Genomic DNA, 20513 nt, shown 5'->3' on the forward strand with positions numbered 1-20513 from the left:
TTGAAACCAGGTTGTTTTTTTCAAAAACCTCGTGCACAAGTCTTAATTTTTTTTTTCAGGAAACGATTTATGTTTACATTGTTTGTGGTTCTATAATATGTACTCACATATCCGTGACTCGTATGATGGCTTCGCAGAAGAGTATTTATAAAATAACGTTATAATTGCAATTGTAAATGAAAATACGATTCCAAAAAGAAAAGCGAGAAGATTTATCTATAATCTTAACCCCTTAATGAGCCTCTGTAATGAAATAAACGTGAACATGACGAGAAATAAAGGTTAATTTTATCAACAACTTAAAAGAGTCATTTAGTAAAAGAGTTACAATACTTGTTACTCACAAACAGACGCAAGAACCATTAATTTAGATAGTGTTTAAATCCTTAATACATAAACCTAAAAGCTTTTGATCCTTTTCCTTTCCATTGGTTGACCTAGAGGATGTAATTCCCGAGAGCAAAGCCTAAGACAGCAGCAAATTTTTAACATTAGTAAGATTAAAATTTAGTACAACTATATAGAATCATAGTACAAAAGCATCTAAAAGCCCTTAAACGTTGATTATAAAGTTTTTGAAATTTAAATTAAAGCGAAAGTCATAGCTTAAAAGTAGTTATAGTAGCTTAACGACGTTTTAGGTAAGCATTTTATTACTAAATAAAAAAAAAATCCCAAAATGAAAATAAAAATACTAAATTACTTAGCTAAAAAGTCGCTTTGGTATGTTAACGGCCGTCTTGTCCAGTAAATAGCTAAAATTTTCAGATTATATGCTGAACTAAACTAGAAAAATTGAATTTAAAAATAAATTATAACAGTTTCTGGGTAAAAACTATTATTTATATATAATATAATTAAATTTCGATCGATGTATCTCACAATAATTATTCTAAGTATCATAATTTTTAAGAAATAACGATTTCCGTGTTTTTTGCCATTTACTCGAAACTCACTTCGTGGGCTTAACGGCTTTCTAGTTAAAGGACGGCAGAATAATGATATTAATGATATTAGTACCCGTCAATATATTAATTAGAATAACCTATGATTATATTGAAAATTCTATTATACTTTATAATGACGCACTACTTATAATAAATAAAAAATAAATACCTAAAGTGCAGACAGACAATACTGAAAAAAAGAAAATAAAACCACTGCAAGTAATTCAATTCTCTTTGTGCGTCCATCAGAAGCGATCTATATCTGAGTTGGATACATGGCTACCAAAAATAATGTAAGTACAATAATATGCGATCTCGCAGAAATATCAAGCGTGCTATTTATGGAAGAACATAAAATTTATACAAAAAAGACATTAAAATTCTTCACATTGCGACATAGATTTACAACAAATGTGTTTTTGATTGAGCAAACTCTGCCATTTTGTCCGAAAACTTTGCGCAAGTGGTGTTAACCTCGTTCAGTGGGAGTAGGTGGATTTATGGTCACCGTTGGCCATGTATGGGCCATAGACTATACTACTATACTATAGAACAACTGCCAACAAAGTATGCGTAAGTGCAGCCGACGTTTACTTTTATTTTGTCTCGTTTTCTTGCCAACTTGGCGTAGGTTATTGACTCCGCATAGCATGCGAAGTAGGGTAAAATTATTTACTCGCATACTTGCATTAAAGAATCTTTATTTGTATGGTAAATTATGTATCCAGTTTAGTATTCATAAACGATGACTCGAACGATTTTAGTAATACGTTGACCCACTTTTATCTGCAGGCGACACAAAGATAAATGCGTCTGGCAATAATTACAAGCAAATTTAGACGACGTAGGTATTTTAGATTATTCGCGCTATTTTTAGCATCAAAACTCGATTAGAAACCGTTACACAATTTTATGGGTCCGTAGGTTACGCCCCCAGTGTGTTTTGCCCCCGTGGTGGAAGCCCCCGATTTCGTTTTAGTACTATAATATTTATTAGTTAAATATTTTTATCAAAAGTACAGTCAGATAGCAAAGTGTAACCTATTATAAAAAATGTCTAAGTCATGGTTCATTATTAAAATCAAAATCATAGTTTATTATTATAAATCTTTATTAACAATGTCTGTGTATTGTGACCGCTGGCAATACCTCTTTTATTGCCAGCATTGTAGCTAATTCAAAATCTACAGTGAATTTCATGGGGCTGAAGTCCGGCACAGCTTCTTTAATTTTTTTAAACATGACTTCATATGTACTTTTTTCTTTATTAACTAGTAGCACATAAAATATAGGCACAATATTGGTTGCTTGTGCATCACTTCCCATATCTCCATGAATGGTAAATATTTGGTAAAATGGACCTGGACAACAATCAAATGTACCATCCCCGAAGTAGTGTTGTATATTTTTGATGTGTTTTAAAGCCTGTGCTCACAGTAATCAACTAATAGATATTTTTGAAAAATCTCAGGTATAATGACTTCAGCTGGATTACGAAACTGTGTCTTTTCTACATTTAAGGCTTTCTTTCGAGAGTTGTATAACTGTTGCTTGATATTATTGAATTTGGGTATGTATTCATCGAAGGCTGTGTCTGTGTTTTTTAACTCGGCAAATTTTGTTTCAAATTTTTGTTGTATAGAGCTCGAGAAACTCGTTTTCACTTCCTTTTTTAATTTTTCCATAACAACTCTAACTTCATTTTTCATTAAGTTAGGTTGACACTCAGCATTATGACACTTTTGGATTTGTACATTGTCACTTTCCTCACTTAATTTTATAGAACCACTACACTTGCCATGTCTTTTATTTACGCATGTCCACACACTCGATTTATTATTTTTCCTATGAAGATTATAAGCAAATCCGACATGTAGTAACGTTCTTCCACCTAGTTTATTTGAAATTATTTTGTAATTGGTTTGTGCTAAACCCCGTGAAGGACCTGGACTTGCCATTTTGAGTTAACAGTAACATATTGCAACTATGTGGGAAAGGGATAGAAATAGTGCCCATCGCTATGTTTGCTATTTTCACTGTCCGTCACCCTGGACTCTATTGTTTTCAACCCTATCTTTCCCTTTCTTTGACTACCTATCTCTTTCTTTTAGAATTCGATCTGGCTATTGTGTAAAACCAGTTTGGCCGGGCACGGGCGCCTCGTTTAGACAAAGTACAAAGTAATGCATCTAAAGTAAATAATTGTAATATAGTAATAAAGTGAATATCCTTGTAGCATGTTTATAGTATCCAATATTGTGTTAGTTACTAATACTTATTTAGTAAGTTTGTCTACGTATTTGGTTCCGAAACACTTTTTTCATCGTCTGTATCTAGTAAAAAATATTTTTATTTCGGCGAAATCAACTATAATAACTTAATTTAAAATCGGGGGCTTCCACCACGGGGGCAAAACACACCGGGGGCGTAACCCACGGACCCAATTTTATCTATAAACAGATATGCATGAATATTTTGGTCCGAAAACATGAATAAATTTTGGAATTGAAATGAATAAATTATAACCAAGGAAGTTGTACTATCTAGTTACTACTAAGATGTGGTTTTGTAAACAAAAGGCAACATTTACAAATGTTTTAAATAAAGCACGTCGCTAAATGTTGAAAACTATTGAGAATTAATGACGCGTGTCCCTTACTCAATCATAATACATTTCGAAATGCTTTCTTATTTTTCTTTTACACGTACAGTTAAATTGTTTAGAAAACTGAAAACCCCTGTTAACTGTATGTGTTATCGCTGCAACAATCAGGCCACGTGACGCGGCGTGAAAATAACATTGCATTTCATATTCCCAGCCTACGCGCATAGCAACCGTTGCGCAAGGTTAGCGCGCGCGGTCAAACACAACCACCAATCAGAACGCGCGATCGCTCTGACGTCAGCAACACGCCTGCGCGCGCCTCCGCGGCCATCTTGACGAACTATATGATATCTAACATTGCCCCGAATAACCATGATGACGCGAAATAACGAAAATAAAACAATTAGTGTTATCATTATGTCAACACTCGTGTTCTTACAATTTTCTTTAATATTGTCCCGAATGAGCGACGCGAAACCGCCAAAATAAAACAATGAAATCTTATCAGTTTGTTATTTTACTCGCGTTCGCGCTTTTTTCCGGGTTTCGCATATAGCAAGGACAAGGTTATGTAAAGATGTTCGAGCGGTTTTGCGGAATTAAAAATAGCATGCCCATAATTCTGATAAGGATACGCAAACAATTTTTTTGATAATAGGTACGCATGCAGTAAATACCTAATTAGATTTGCCGTATAAAAGGTCAAATCAAGAAGGTTCGAGAACTTGCAGTCAGCAGTTGAGAGCAATGTCCTACATAAATTAAATTAGTACCTACATCCCTGCCATTTAACACTTATCACGTCACAGAATATTTCCATATCATCGGAATATTTAATACAATCAATCATTTATATCCAAATCTAAAGGTACCAATGCAAAATATTTTTTCATTTTAACCTTAATCGGAACATTAAATTCAAATCATTTACCTATGTCAAAACCCATGGCAATTTATAAACGAAATTACTTTTACCTACTAAGATCTAGAGGAGACCGTGGATGGTAATTAAATTAAATATAGTCATATTTGTACGTAAACCATATTATTTGATAAAAAAATATAACTCATCTGGTTATCAGATTCGCGAAGCTCTATCTCCCGATCTCTTAGACCATCAACAAAAGACGAGCATAAAATTAAAACTTACCCATCATATTAGACATGAATTTGGATCTGTCCATCGGTGGCACCCACTTAGAAGCCATGGGTAGGATAGCTGGCCAAGTGGCTCCTAGCAGGAACCCTAGAAGCACTCGCAGTGCAACTATCCAGCCGAAGCCAAGAGCAGCTGCCCATGGTGAAAGCAGGGTGAGGATGCTAGCTAGCAGTGTGCTGTAGCCGAACACGCGCCTGGAGGAGAAAGAGTCATTAAAATACTAGGTCAAGAAATTGTTGTATAGTCACCCATCCTTGATATAACTGTGCAAAGTTTGAATTAAATCTGTCCGTTTTAAGTGGGTGCAAAATGCAAATCCTTACTTATATTATAAATGCGAAAGTAACTCTGTCTGTCTGTCTGTTACTCAATCACGCCTAAACTACTGAACCAATTTGAATGAAATTTGGTATGGAGATATTTTGATACCCAAAAAAGGACATAGGCTACCTTTTATTGCGAAATATGTACCACGGGCGAAGCCGGGGCGGACCACTAGTTGAGTATAAAGACGATTACATACAAATTTGTCCTGTAAAGATTTTCTGGTATAGCCCAATTGCCTGTAGAATGTAGATCATTAACATAATACTTCACAAAAATAATACTTCACAAATGGTACCAAAACAAAACACGAAACGGCAATTTACAAACATCGCGCTACTATTTCATAACAGAGAAGCATGAGAAAATCTAAAATCGTATCAAAGAAAGCAGTTCACGTTCACGCTATAGTTAAACGATATCATGAGCACCACCCACATTGTGTGCAAAAACAAACACGCATATTTCATCCATGGACGCACACTATAACGATAGCGCCAAGCGTTCAAGCCCGCATCGCCTTCGAGAACGTTCCATGAATCATTTTTCGCGATGCCACTTACGCTGAGCATCCATTTTTGCATATCAATCTTTTTGAAACTGCATTAGAATAATCGATTATGCAATTTGAAAAGTGATAAAGAGTTTATGAATTATGAGTCATTTCTAGGTTACTATATTAGTATTAGTATATTTGTCTTCAAACAAAATAAATGACGTGCGTGCTAATTTAACTGCACCTGCTATATTCAGAGCAATTAAGAATTGTTACTGGAGACGAAACAATGACGAGCGATGACGACCATTATGATTGTATCGAGGCATCATTTTGCACCGCAGCAGTTTGATTAAATGAATTTGCAGAACCGATTTTAATTTATCAATTGGACCATTTATCTTTACATTTACAATTAGTCGAATATTTAAACAATACGTTCCTCAACTAGAGGAACTACTATAGTAGATATGGCCTGACGAAATACCTTAAAATAGTTCCACATTTATGCAACAGCGAATAATAAAATGCGAGATCGTCTACGCTATTTATAGTATTTAAAGGTATCCGATCTTGCCATTAAACAAGTTTAAAATTCAGTTGTAAACGCAGTTTAAACTTGCGAAGTCTAAACTTGATGGCGCCCCAGATTACTCAGCCGATTAGTCATAAACCGGAGTCACTATCATACCCATTGACACGACTGCCGCCTGCGCACTGAATAACTAAATGCATGCCTGATAAGTTGCCTTGGGAATTACAGGTTTTGTATTGTAATCACATGTCAAGTCATTTGTAAACGTATTGTTTTAATAAAAAATAATGAAAAAGGAACGAAGCACGCAGCATTTTTAAGGCAGCAATTAATCGAAACAACAATTTAACATAAACTAATGCTACTGATTGGATTCCATCATTTGCCATTAATAGACTCCTTAATTGGCAGTAATAAATTAGCGCAATTTAAATCGATGACAAGGACCAAAACTATACATTATGGCTCGTTGACTTGCGACCCTTCTATTAATTGTTCAAGAAAGTTCGGCGTAGTATGTCTACCAACTGGTCTTTGCTATGGTCCTTTATTTTACATTGAGTGGGACTGAAAAAATGTTTGTACCAAGATCTATACTTAATATTATAAAGCTGAAGAATTTGTTTGTTTCATTGAACGCGCTAATCTCAGGAATTACTGCTCTGTTTTGAAAAAATCTTTCGCTGTTAGATAGCCCATTTATCGAGGAAAGCGTTAGGCTATACACGGACCTATTCTGTGATACACGGACGGTACGATTCCACTGCTAGTTAGGTCAGTGGGCTTACCAATTTTTTGAGTTTTATGGGACATTTCGTAGATACTATCGTTTGATTTTATTTTATTTATTAATTAAAAACGATAGATTTAAAATTCTTCTTTGTTAGATAGCCCATTTATAGAAAAAGGCTATAGGTATATCATCACGCTAAGACCAACAAGAACGGAGCAATGCGGGTAAAACCGCGGGGCACAGCTAGTTTTTTCATATATTATAGCATTGTTCAACTTTATGTATAACTTAGATATCTGTATCTGAAATGGATGCGCACGGCACGAACTTTCCCCATAAAATCCAGAATTGCGATAGTTTTATCTTAGGAGATAAACAATTTTTAATTTCACCAATTGTATTATCCTAATGAGTGCCTATGCAAATAAACTATGACGCAATCTTCTAATTTATCTTCCATCCACTATCCACTTACGTCAGATAGTTATATTAAACTCAAAGTCGTGTTAGTCTACGATTAATCATAAAGATTGCGAACCAGAAACCAAAATTCGCATTTCCATTTTCTTATTTTTATTATTTTCTATATCCCTAACACAGTGTCCCTACGAAACAGTCGCTACCCGCGGCTTTCCTTCTCTATGTATGTTTAGAATTTCGATCTTTAAAACAGATTTTAATGTGATTTTTTTTAAGATAGAGTGGTTAAATAGAAAGGTAAATTATTTGATAAGTTTTAGAGAACGAAGCTGCGGTGGGAAAGCTAGTCTTTAGAAATGTAAACGGTTGTTAAAAACTGTTTACTTGGAATTGTTGGAAATACTGCAATATCGACAACTATCAAGTATCAATAAATATTTATTACACAAATTATAAAACACCGTCTACACAAACTACAATACATATGTTAATTCAAAAAATATAATGACCGGATTTGCCTGGTGCTAACTGCAAAGGTGTGCATAAATTTTAATCGATTCGCGGTCGTCGTACTCAAAAACGATATTTTATATCTGTGGCATGCAATCAGCTGTCATTCTTCACCTGGCTGCCTTGGGAGCGAACCCGTTATTTATTATTGATTTTCTTTTGTCCAGATCCTCAAAATGCATTATCTACTTGCGTAGCAGTACTTTAGAGGTTTGGTAAATCTTCTCTTATATATAAAAATGAATCTCAAAATGTGTTAGTAAGCACATAACTCGAGAACGGCTGAACCGATTTCGATAATTCTTTTTTTATTATATTCCTTGAAGTACGAGGATGGTTCTTATGTAGAGAAAATGTAAAAATGTACCACGGGCGAAGCCGGGGCGGACCGCTAGTTTATAAATAAAGAACGAATAAATCATTAATGGTTCCAGTTGCGAAATTCCTTAAATGAACCATTGAACTAAAAAACAAGCATTTTAATATTATGAACTCATGTCATGGTTCGTTAGGCATCTCAATTAAACCGTCTTCTGAATAAGATATGACATATGGCTTACAGATAGTCAATAAACAAATGTCTTGTATTACAATAAAGCCTCGTATACATGGTAAACATTTGTTGAGCAACAGTTGATCAACATGTCTATAGCGAGTGAGAATGTGGCTGCAAATTTTGATTTAAAAATCGTCACAAGTAACTTCTTGAGCGAGAACTTTTGTTGTTGAACGTATGTTAATACATATAGAAAAACTCTGGAGCAAAGTTTTACCAGCAACATGTCGCTAGGTACTCCGCATATACATTCATTCACGCAAAATCCACCCTTACATCATAAACATAAGGTTCATATTCACCTTGCACCTATCACCTCCGCCAGTCGCCCACCCGGCACCTCCGTCAGCACATAACCCCAGAAGAACGAACCCAGCAGGTGATTCTTCTGTTTCGTGTCCCAGTGGTAGCGGGTCTGTTGAATGTGCTCCGGGTGCTGAAAGTTCTTTGAAATAAGCATCTTTTTATATTACTAGTCTAGGACTTAATGTAGATGGTATAGAAGTGAAGAAATCGGCAGAGTTGATTATTTCTTTACCTTTATCGCTTTTACTTAGATGATTAGCCGCTTGCCCGAGATAAAAACGAATAGCCTATGTTTCTACCAATAAAAGGCGACGATGGAGTTTTTGAGTTCATTCTTTACATACAAATATCCTTCCTCTTAAATTATAATAATAGTATAGATTCCCTCTTCCAGAAATGGATTATTTTACCTACTGGAATAACTACACTCCCGCATAAAATTGAGATTGAGATTATAATATGGCAGCAAATAGCAAAACAGTTTATCGATTAATCTTCATGTCTGGATACAACACCCACATGAAATTGTATCACTACTGGACACTATTTGTACGTTTATTCTATGTATCATACTTATCCTACGTTGCTATTTTTACTATGGCTTGAAACCAGACATGTCTGTAGGTGTAAAACTGGCCTACGCAAATATAAATGTTGTTTTCAAGTCTGTATTTTATTGGAGATTGGTCGAGGAAGTGATTTGAAACTTCAGTCAACCGTGGAAGAAAGTTCCTCAGGTGTTAAGTTGAACAACTCTTAATGTTTCAGATTTTATTACATAAATATTTATTGAATTATTTTCCGCAAAAATATTGAATTGTATTTAACAAGTTCAATGATTCAGCATTAGCCAAGTGTCCTAGATATTCGTTATCACTTCTGTTTGTCATTCTGTTAACAATTTACTGAAAAATCGGTATAATCATTTCAGTCAGTGAGTCATATTATATGTGAATGTTAGGAAATACCATTAAATATTAATTTTATCTAATGTTCGATTTTATGAAAATGCTATAAATGTTAAAATACCGCTTTATTTTCGGAAGAATTAACAGTTTTTGTAATCTATCAGAAACATACCTTTGAAATATTATAACCCCCCGACTGTCTCTGAATGTACGAAGTCTACCAGAATCATACCCAAAATAATTATTGGTAATGAATTAAGTGTTAATAATTACCACCCCTACAGTAAGTCATGGCTAACACGAAAGGTGTCCGGGTAAATGAACTGCAAATAATTGAGTGACTCAACAGAATACAGAGCGCTTCTCGGAACCTCTTTTGTTTGAAACTAAACTACCTTATATAGTATAAAGAGTATAAGGGCAATAATTATCTCCTAATGTATAAGAGCTAAGTATAGGATAATTGATTTGATTAGTTATGTAATCGTTTGTGGTTTTAATGGACATATTTAGGTATTTTACATCGACTTCTAAAGAACTTTATAAGCTTTTTTTTTTTATTTATTAGGTTAATCGATAAATAAATTATTTTGTAGGGCATACAAATGAAGTATTTTGTTATGGAATTTATGTGGAAAAACATCTTATCAAAATTGTTTTGCATTTTCAACTACATAATAAGGAAGGAGCATTTTTTGTAAGTATGTAAAAAATTTTACTTTATTTTTAATTTTAATTTAAGAAAGTAATCAACATATAACAATACAATTAACATATAACAATTAACAGGATATGAGTAACCAAGACATAAATAATATACCACGATACAACATCATCTATACAGAACTTTTGATAAAATAAATTTAGTTAAAAAAAACTAAAAACACGCTTTAATAAATAAAACTCATGAAATTAATGTAATGTTACCGATCCTTGATCCTTGAGAAGTATATCTACAACCGTTAAGTCGGTCAAAATTGTTAAAGTGAGTCAAAATAGAGTTTAAATGCTTATGCTTACATACATACAAGTGAAGCTAAGAAATATTATAAACCAACCTCAGTAACATTCAAAGAGTCTGTAAGGTTCGCAACTTGGACATCTTTATCGTCGAAGATCATCTCGACGATCGCTATGGTCAGGTTGACGCGGAGTGCGTAGTTCAGCATGAACCCGAGGAGCACCATTAGGTTTAGTACTTGCACGCATGTTAGACAACCTGGAACAAAGATTTATATTAAATTAAAATGAATAGTCTTCTCATCAATGAACAAGAGAATCTCCGTAATTCTTAGGATAGTCTGAATTAAAAAATTGTTCCTATGCTGCAGCATGATATGATCACATTGAGCACACAACATAGGTAACTTACAAGACTATAAGACGTACATCATTGCTTTCGTATAATTACAGACTTGTAGAATTATGTTTCGTCGAATAGAAATATCAAATTTTGACCACCGCGACCGCGCCGGTCCAAGAATAAATGGAATAAATGTGATATTTTTGGTTTAATGGCATTCAAAAAAATTCAAATTTATAAATTTATATAAGTGGAATAGTCTTGAAAGAAGTTTACAGAATCATCCCCTATATAATCTTAATTCGTGAGATTTTATCTATGCAAATTCCTTGACACAAGAACCATTATAATTTGCATAAATAAGGGTCGCAACGCTTTACAAAGGTTTAATCTGTTGAGGGTACTTATTGTAACGCAAACTACACGAAGGTGTGGCAATTGAAATATTTTTTTAATCTGATAACATGTGTTTATTATATTGCTTTTTTTAGCTTAATAGTACTTTGTTTCTTTGTATTTAATAAGAATAATTTGATTTTTAATTAGATTCCGATTTGTAATAATTTTATGGCTTGTCCTCGACGATATTTTTTTAAATTATAATACGTTAGTAGATAATAAAAGTTTTATTCCTTCATAATAATATTCTAATATTTTATTATAATACGAGGTTGTGGTGACCCACTTAAAACCAAGCTATAAATATTTTATACCTATTTATGGATACTTTTATATTTATATATGGATATTTTTAATATAAAGTCATGCATATATTGTCTTACAAGTTACAACATCTGCACCAAATCGACACAAGGACGAAATTGTTGATAAACTGACGCAAATTTTACCGTATTTTATATATAGATTTAATTTAAAATGTCAAGCCGGTTTTATTATTTTATTCATCAATTCAAATGTGCTACATTTACATATGCTTACAATAAAATCTCCATAAAAGTCGGATAAATCTGGTTAAATCCAGATTATTGTGATCGAATTTCACTTTCCTAATTCTTTCCGACGGATATAAGATTTTAGAGCATTTATTAATGTTTTACGAATAAATTTAGATGTGAATAACTTTATGATTCACTAGCTCGTATTGTAATTCATAAATTCACACGGCAAAAAAGTTTTTATTTAGGTACTGTACTTTAATAAAACTTTCCAAAACCATTTTCTAAGCTACACTAGACTTATTTGGCCGGTTTTTAATGCAATTATTTCCTTTTCGTGATTCTTCCATATTTTCTAGTAAAGAAAGACCCCTACTCAGAATTTTCTTGTGTTTGATTTTACGTGAGTATAAAACATTTAGAAATTAAATATATAATTAATAAATCGCGTTTAAAATTCGTTAAAATCTTTAATTTCAAACTTTTACAATACTGTACAGTCCGCCAATAAATAAAACTGAACAATAAAGTTCCAAAACTATCAATTACCATTTTACGGTCTAGACTGAAAAATATTTATCGTACGAAACATACCTACCTACCAAGGTTAAATAACATGTATGACGCTTGAGATTCACAAAAAAATTTGGCAAGTCTCGTTTATGGAAGCTGAAAATAACTTTGATTTACAGCAGATGTTTTTTTTTTTTTCATTTTTGGCGTAGAGTAAGCATATATATGAAATTGCATGTTTTTTGCATGTAAAAAAAATAAAACATAATTGCAATATACATTAAGTAAATAGCTAAGGTTTTACAGCGCTCCGAAGTGAGTATACTAATTTTCAGTACTCTGATCTATACAGTATACTTATGTTATGTGTGTAAATAATAATTTGTCATCAGTAATTGTTTTTTTTTTGTTATTATAATATTTTTAATAATTAATTTTGCATTATTATTAATAATTGATTATTGAATCTTTTCCCCACCACCCAGGAGATAGAGTCTGGAAGCGCGTTTTTTTTACGTCGAAAAGCTGGGCTGAAATGTTCTGCAGTGTGCTTCCATTGTTGTGGAGTCTGGGAAAAGAGCCAATAGGCAATAGCCAGTATATTATGTATAGTTACTACTGAAAAATAGTACTCACTTCTGAGCGCTGTAAAACCTTAGCTATTGACGTAATGAAAAAATGTTGTATATAAAAGTTGTTCCTCGAAAAACAATCTACAAAAATGGTCTAATTTCATTTCTTCGTAAAATTATAAAAAAAAAGTTTTATTGAAAAATATAAACATCTCTAATTTCTGAACATTTTCGCTTATAACTTTTTTATTTATAGTTCTACGACAAAATACTGGACCAAAGTTGTAGAGAATTTAATTTGCAACAAATAATGTGAACGATATTTTTTTATCAAATAAATAGTTTAAGAGATATATCGTAAAAGCCATTCCAACCGCTATTTTCAAGATGGCGGCCGTGGGACAAGGGTGGCGACCCCACATACTTGGTTTTAGCTTCACACTGACCCCCCCTACATACCAAAAAAACAAAAATTGCGTCCTCTAAAAAATGCGAGGTTAGGCCTAAAAAATGTAACATTTCAATGAACTAAATCAATTTATTTATTTTATAAACCGTATATTAATAGAACCACACTTTAATATAAAGTTTTATTTTATTTTATCCCAAATTAATGTACTTATAAACTATAAATTATAACTCTATAACAACTGTATAATTTCAGTACAACATTATTTTCAACATAATATACTCTCCCATATTCTCAATACTGTCAGTTGTCACCAATTTAAAATTTACAGAAACCAGAAGCCACGCTTGAAGCTTATCAGCCGCTTATCAAAAGGAAACACGATAGCCACGATTGGCGAATCAAATTGTTAGGTACTGACCCACACATAATGGTTTACATTTTATAATATACGATTAGAAATTTTTAAACGTTTCGTGCAAAAATAAATGTAAGAATTTGTTTTTTCGCGTTCTATCCTAAATTACCACTATAGTCATTTACCAGCTTACCGCCCGCGGCTTCGCTCGTTTTGTCTAAAACCTAATAAATTATGTATACTAAAACCTTCTTGAATCACTCTATCTATTAAAAAAAACCGCATCAAAATCCGTTGCGTAGTTTTAAAGATTTAAGCATACAAAGGGACATAGGGACAGAGAAAGCGACTTTGTTTTATACTATGTAGTGTGGTATAATTTGTTCTTTAATACAAACCGAACTAATTAGGTGACGACTTCAAAAGATTCATAGCACAAATTAGTAGATAATATGCATGTAAACACTAAGTAGGTAAGTGACTAAACTTAGTGCTTCAAGTAGGAAGAAGCCGATACGAACGTAAAAAAATACAATTATTTTTTTTATTTTAAATAAACATTTAGTTATATTAAAAAATATATTACCCATATGTTACCATAATCCAACGCGGATGTTTGTGACACAAATAATGTAAACAAGACGAGACAGTGACGAAAATGACAAAATATTATTACGTAAATAGGTCATAAATAAAAATTAAAATCACTTCCTACACCTATAAAAAATTTAGTACAAAATTCAGATAATATTATGTCAAAAGTCAGGTTTAGACCGGACTCTCAGTGGAGTTTTGTTTGCAAAAATCGCGGACCTAAATCTGACTTCTGATATATATTGTATAGATCCCAGACATCCTATAGACAGATGTTGCCAACCAGTTTTGTGGTCCCCCTGTCCGCACCCCGGTAATTAAATATGGCATAGAAAGAAAAAAATCAAAAATTGTGGCATTCTCTTAAGTAGCCGAGGTCTTTTTAGTATCCCCATTGAAACAAATCAATGGGGTTTAGGTCGAGGGACCGTGGAGGCCGGGCTTTAAGGCAGGCGTCACAGGCGCATGCGCAGGCTGCAACGACCAATCCATCTTTCAGGGTATCTTTGCCCTTTAGCCTGGCCTCCACGGTCCCCGGACATAAACCCTATTGATTTTTTCCGCGGGGATACTACAAAGACGAGAGACTGCCACAATTTGGACGAAATAGCCGGGAAATTCATAGTAGCAGAAGAAACCATTAAAAATGATAAAAGGGCATACAGACATTTAAAAGACAACTTTTTACGGTGATGTCGCACTTGCACTGAGCAACCGCGGGGTCATTTTAAAAATTTCTGGTAATAAAACACCTTGTTATTGGTTTTAATTTGTTTTTATTAATCATCATGTTAATTCAATTTTTGCACTTACCAAATTTAGATTTCAATTTTTCGATTGAAGCCTTCTGAATAATAAAATGAAATTTTCAAGGTAGCTTCCTGATAGATAGAGCAAGTTTTTAAAAGCCAAACAGAAAACATTTTTTATGTGATTTTATTTTTTTACGGGCCCTTGAAGTGGTGAACATACTAAGTAATTTTATCTTTCTTGGCATTTCATTCTTTTTTTTATTCCATTCAAAGATCTAACGATAGTAAATGTTACCATACTGAATTGGCCTATCTTTCAGCTTAGCACACAAAAAAAATCAAGCATCTTCCGCAATAATTGACGTCACCATGAGTGAAAATATCATAGTACTCGGCGATCGGTGAAAAATTGAAAAAAACGTCATAACTCCGAAAATACGAAAAATCGCATAACATACATGGGGGTGATTCGGATAGCCCTCTAGGTCCTCTACCTCCCAGCTTTCGTTCATCACTACTTTTTGGGACACCCTGTATAGTATATAGTTATTTTCATCAAATCCACCACATAGCTCACTTATATTATATTACGAACTATTGAATCATAAACAATGGACTATTGTTAAATATTTAAAATAATAATTTAAAAAATATATTCATGAGTTTTCAATCTATAGTGGTTTAAAGTTAACTCAAAAATGGACCATTTTCGTAAATTTTCTAAAAAATCTTAGAGAAAGTGTAAGAAATGTATATAGTGTGCTATATATTCGTGATCTACTCAATAAGCTCTTTCATTTGATACCCCACACGGCATGTTTTGGAAATTTTTATTTTTTTCTTTGTATGCCATATTTAATTACCGGGGTGCGGGCAGGGGGACCACAAAACTGGTTGGCAACATCTGTCTATAGGATGTCTGGGATCTATACAATATATATCAGAAGTCAGATTTAGGTCCGCGATTTTTGCAAACGAACATCTCCTTGGAGCCTGCTCTAGTTATCTGTTATCAATTAACAAGGAAGTAATGTGCCGGTAAACATACCAATAAATTACATGATTCATCGTTAATTTTTAATGATAATAAGGGCCGATTTTTCAATGCTTGGATAAAACTTATTCGTCAAATAATGTATAAAACTACCATTTTAAAAACGTATTCTAATTGCCCGTATTTGACAATTTACGTGACATTTTAATATTATCGTGTTATACTTTATTAGACGGATAAGTTTTATCCAAGCATTGAAAAATCGGCCCTAAATTAATAATGTTAATTATTTTTAATTGGTCCTGAATTAATGTGTGAATAGTATTTAATGAAGACATGATAAAGCTCCCATTGTATTCTTACGCAAGTGTGTTGAGAAATTAATAACGTACAACCAATTATAAATGTGATTTATAAATTGCATGTTCACGAGACTGAAAACGTCTTTATTGCTAAAATTATTAAAAATAATGTAATCAAAAATATTGTAAGAGAAGCTTATTGAAAAATGAAAACGTATGTTACGAATTTTTAACATGTAAATTTAAAACTCTTCTACGCTTTAATTAAATTCCTCTGTAGATTCGGTACAATGAAAATGATGTACTGTACTCCCACGCAAATGGTTAATATATTAATAATTTATTTATAAGCACAATATATTGAGCTCGTTGCTCACAACATATAAGCAGTAGTTAATCCGCTTAAAAGACACACCAAAACAAAAGTTTAATAATCACAGTCGCCTCCTTTCCCATATTTAAATAATTATTTCAAAGGATATACAAAATTTGCTAATTCCGTTATCACAATATAAGAGACTATGTAAGAGGTATATTGTATTCCAAACGAAACTAAATAGCTACTTAGTCCATTCATTTTGAAATACTCGTTTACACCAAAAACATTGAACCACAGCCCCAGGTAACAGTGTTTTTTCCCCAAGCGATAGACCTGAATGAATCGCTTCACGCATTAACGATTCTAAGAAACAGTTCTTTTAGGTTCTGAGAAACTGATTTGCGAAACCGATATTTTAGCATTGTCCAATGTCTCGTTAAGAGCCTACAGGAATTCTTTTGGTTTCCAAATTATGAATTTATGAGGCTATTAATTATTTTCTAGTCTTTTTTTTCCTAATTTTATGATAATCCTTTTTTTCGGAGACCAGAGATTCCAGTGACATAACATTGCTTGTTTATAAAATAACAATAACCTAATAGCTATGGTCGAATCTAGTCTAATTTTATAACAAAGAAATTAAAGAAATAATAATAATAGTTTTAAAAAACTAAAAACACGCTTTTAGTTCGGTTTTCTATAAAACGCGTGTTTTTTATTTTTTTTAACTATTATTTATTTTATCAAATTAGTGTATTGTCATCGGTCCTAAATAAATCTACAAAGTTTGAACTAAATCTGGCCGTTTAAAGTGAGTCAAAATCGCGCCCAAAGAATTCGGTTACAAACATACAGGTGAAGCTAATATAAAGCGTGTAAAAATAATCTCCAATCAAAATGGTCCTAACTTTTATAAAGCTCATGTCATACACCCATAATATTGCACGAACATATTTGCGCAGTAAACCACACTTGCAACGGAACTAGTGACAAACAATAATTTATCATTACAACAGCGTCTTATCACTAACACGTCATCTGGCATCAGACGACGATCAGTGACGTCAGCACGGACAAACAAGACGTAATTAGTGTTTGATATGAGTGGAAAGAATCCGTTTTCCATAGTGGAATATGGAGCTAATCAATTTAAAGTAAAAATTGTACTGGGCAACGTGACTAAAAAAAGTAAAGTACATATGTATATTGCAAATTTTTTCCGGTCAAAGCAACGTTCTAAAACGGTAATTGTTTCGAAACAATTACCATTCATAGATATTTGCGAAAGTTTACGTTTCAATTTTACATAAAATGCCACTGTGGTTTTCATACAGATCGCGGTACTTGCGTGGTCTATCTTAAATTCTTAATGTACCTATGTCTGTGACTGTGTACTCAACTACTATTAAATATTCTGTTACTCAACCGCAGATATCAATACCTCGCATATAAACGAATGAAATATAAATAAACAATAAATATATAAGTAAATAGCGTTCCGTAATCCAATGTATGTGTTCAAATAATTAATAGAATCACGTTGTAGAAATAAATATACTTTCTCGGGGACGCAGTTCTTGGCAACCTTACAACTTGCACAAGTAGGCAATTGTTACAATTTATTCTCAAATTTTATCTTCTTGTATTCTGAATACGTTTTCATACAATTCGAAACAATGTTTACCACAAGTAAACGCAATTAAATTTATAAATAACTAGGTTTCCGCCCGCGGCTTCTCCCGCGAAGACAAAGAAAAACCCGCATAGTTCCCGTTCTCGGGTATCAAAATATCTCCATACCAAATTTCATGAAAATTGGTTCAGTTGTTTAGGCGTGACTGAGTAACAGACAGACAGATAGAGTTACTTTCGCATTTATAATATTATATATATATATATAAGTAGGGATTATTTGCAGTCCGTTTTACTTCAATGATAATGATTTACGTCCCACAACACAAGTTTTCGAAGGGGCCTTGCGTGTTGGACCTGTGTCCCCACGTAAGCCTTCCAAAGGGCCGGGTATCTTCCTTCTGATGATACCCGAGTATTATGGAAATTTTCTTACAAGCAAGTTAAAAGAAAATGCCACCCCATTTAATATTCTATAGTTCTTACCGATACAAAATATTCCACATATTTCATAGAATAAGAATAATTACTACATACAATAGAGTACATAATGTCCATATATAAGAGCATTATCTTACAATCACTGGCATGGCGGAAGCAAATCCTTTGGTTCTGAGAAAATATGATCATACCGAGTGGCCTTATCGGATCAACCTCGAGGTAATTATCCTTACATGTAGAGGAACTATTCAATTAGTGAGCTTTCAGAATACACGACTCTTGGTTTCTAGGAGCAACAGTATGTATTAAAAGTATAATATTATACTTCGTATGCATATATACATAATATAATATATTTATATTTTATAGGTTATAGAGGGTATTTTTATAAATCTCTGTATCTCTTGGTTACAGTGTCTTTAACGAATTACAGGTAAAATTATATAAAACAGATTTCAGAACATGATTTTTATAATTTTTAAACCATTGTATAAAACAACTATGAGAAATTCATAATGTTTGTCTATGTTTTATGTTATGTTGTAAATAATTAGTAGAGAACAATAATTAATAACATAAATTAAAACGTTGTATATATATTTTGATATTTTGAAAAAGGTATCATGTAAAACTAGACTATTCGCTCACTTCATTGGGTTCACAGTTCACTTGACCATAAAGCCACAACATGTGGTAAACAACCACAGTTTCATAAACAACAATATAAAAAACGTTATGTAGCAATTAAACAGTACATTATATACATACAATCCTATTATAAATGGCTTACTCAATATTTCTGAAGCGCAAATCAAAATTCAACCACGAAACCACAACATACAGAAACATCATTTCATAAACCACATTGATTTTTAACCGGAATATAATATTTCGCTCAGTGTAAATTGTTTTATCGTCCAGGCACAAAAAACCCATTTGTTTCCCGTTGTATGATAAATTATATATCGAGATGGAATTATCATAACAAAAAATGTATATTATAAATACCTAAGTAGGTATAATTATATAAATATAATAAGTAGATATATGTAATTTATATTATAAATACCAAATAGGTTTTTTAGAAAATACATTTCATTTGTTTTCATATGGTTTTCCATCCACATAATTACAATTTACAACATATAATCCATTTCCGTAGCAAATTACAAAATTAATTAACATTATGGGGTATTAAGTAACAACATGGGGTTTACCAGCTTTCGCTTTATGGATATACATATATGTATATAAGGAAAATGCTCACATTAATGCTATGTCTTATTATGAAAATATTAACGTTCATCACGACACACGATCACGATTATTTTAATGACCTAGACGAATTTTGCATAGATATACACTATACAGCTTAGTTCGTAATATTTAGCGGAAATGCCTAAAATATCTTGCCCTCGACAAAGATTATGAGTAAATTTGATTATGTGTAGGTATGCATTTTACTACCCTTCTACATATATATTTCTCTTCGTACTTATTTTATAAAAGGGAAGAGCCGAACAAATTATTTGTCCAAATACTAACCGACAAAGTGTGGTTTAAATACAATTTATTGCAAATTTAATTCAATTTTCCTTATTGTATTACTAACACGTATCTAAGTATTAGATATATGTATGGCCATTGTTCAAGTCATTTATATGCTAAGCTCATTGATAAAATTTATATGCATTGTTATTATTCAAATTGCCAAAACAAGGAATTACAAGTATCGTTTGTAAGAAATAATTCAAAAATAACGACGGGTAGAAGTTTTCTAGTGTATGTTTGTCTGTGAGTCATGGTCACAACGTCTTGCTTGAAGTGGTCGAACGATCATACTTCTTATTTAATTCACACTCAAACATTTATTTATTCAATTAGACTTCATCTAGAAGCACTTTTGAATCGTCATAACATAACAATTAC

General features: G+C 32.6%; 2 protein-coding genes and 1 pseudogene across 4 annotated transcripts in view; all 3 read right to left on the bottom strand.

Moving 5' to 3' along the window:
• garz (Sec7 domain-containing protein garz) overlaps positions 1 to 20513 on the bottom strand; it is a 437193-nt gene that overhangs the window by 160142 nt on the left and 256538 nt on the right. The window lies entirely within an intron of this gene.
• LOC149481274 (sialin) overlaps positions 1 to 20513 on the bottom strand; it is a 70000-nt gene that overhangs the window by 34931 nt on the left and 14556 nt on the right. For 2 of the 3 annotated variants that reach the window (XM_089705600.1, XM_089705599.1), the window contains exons 3-5: positions 10558 to 10718; positions 8588 to 8730; positions 4703 to 4905 (exon numbers count right to left, since the gene is read on the bottom strand). In XM_089705600.1, the coding sequence (XP_089561726.1) occupies positions 4703 to 4905; positions 8588 to 8730; positions 10558 to 10718 (507 nt within the window). The remainder of the gene's footprint in view (positions 1 to 4702; positions 4906 to 8587; positions 8731 to 10557; positions 10719 to 20513) is intronic. The other variant, XM_089705601.1, reaches the window with a different exon arrangement.
• LOC149481275 (uncharacterized) lies at positions 2061 to 2911 on the bottom strand (annotated as a pseudogene).

This window comes from Colias philodice, chromosome 17, assembly GCF_061535455.1.
Source record: "Colias philodice isolate Cphi_HAF_F1 chromosome 17, ilColPhil1 Martin Lab GWU primary, whole genome shotgun sequence".
Classification (NCBI taxonomy): Eukaryota; Metazoa; Arthropoda; class Insecta; order Lepidoptera; family Pieridae; genus Colias; species Colias philodice.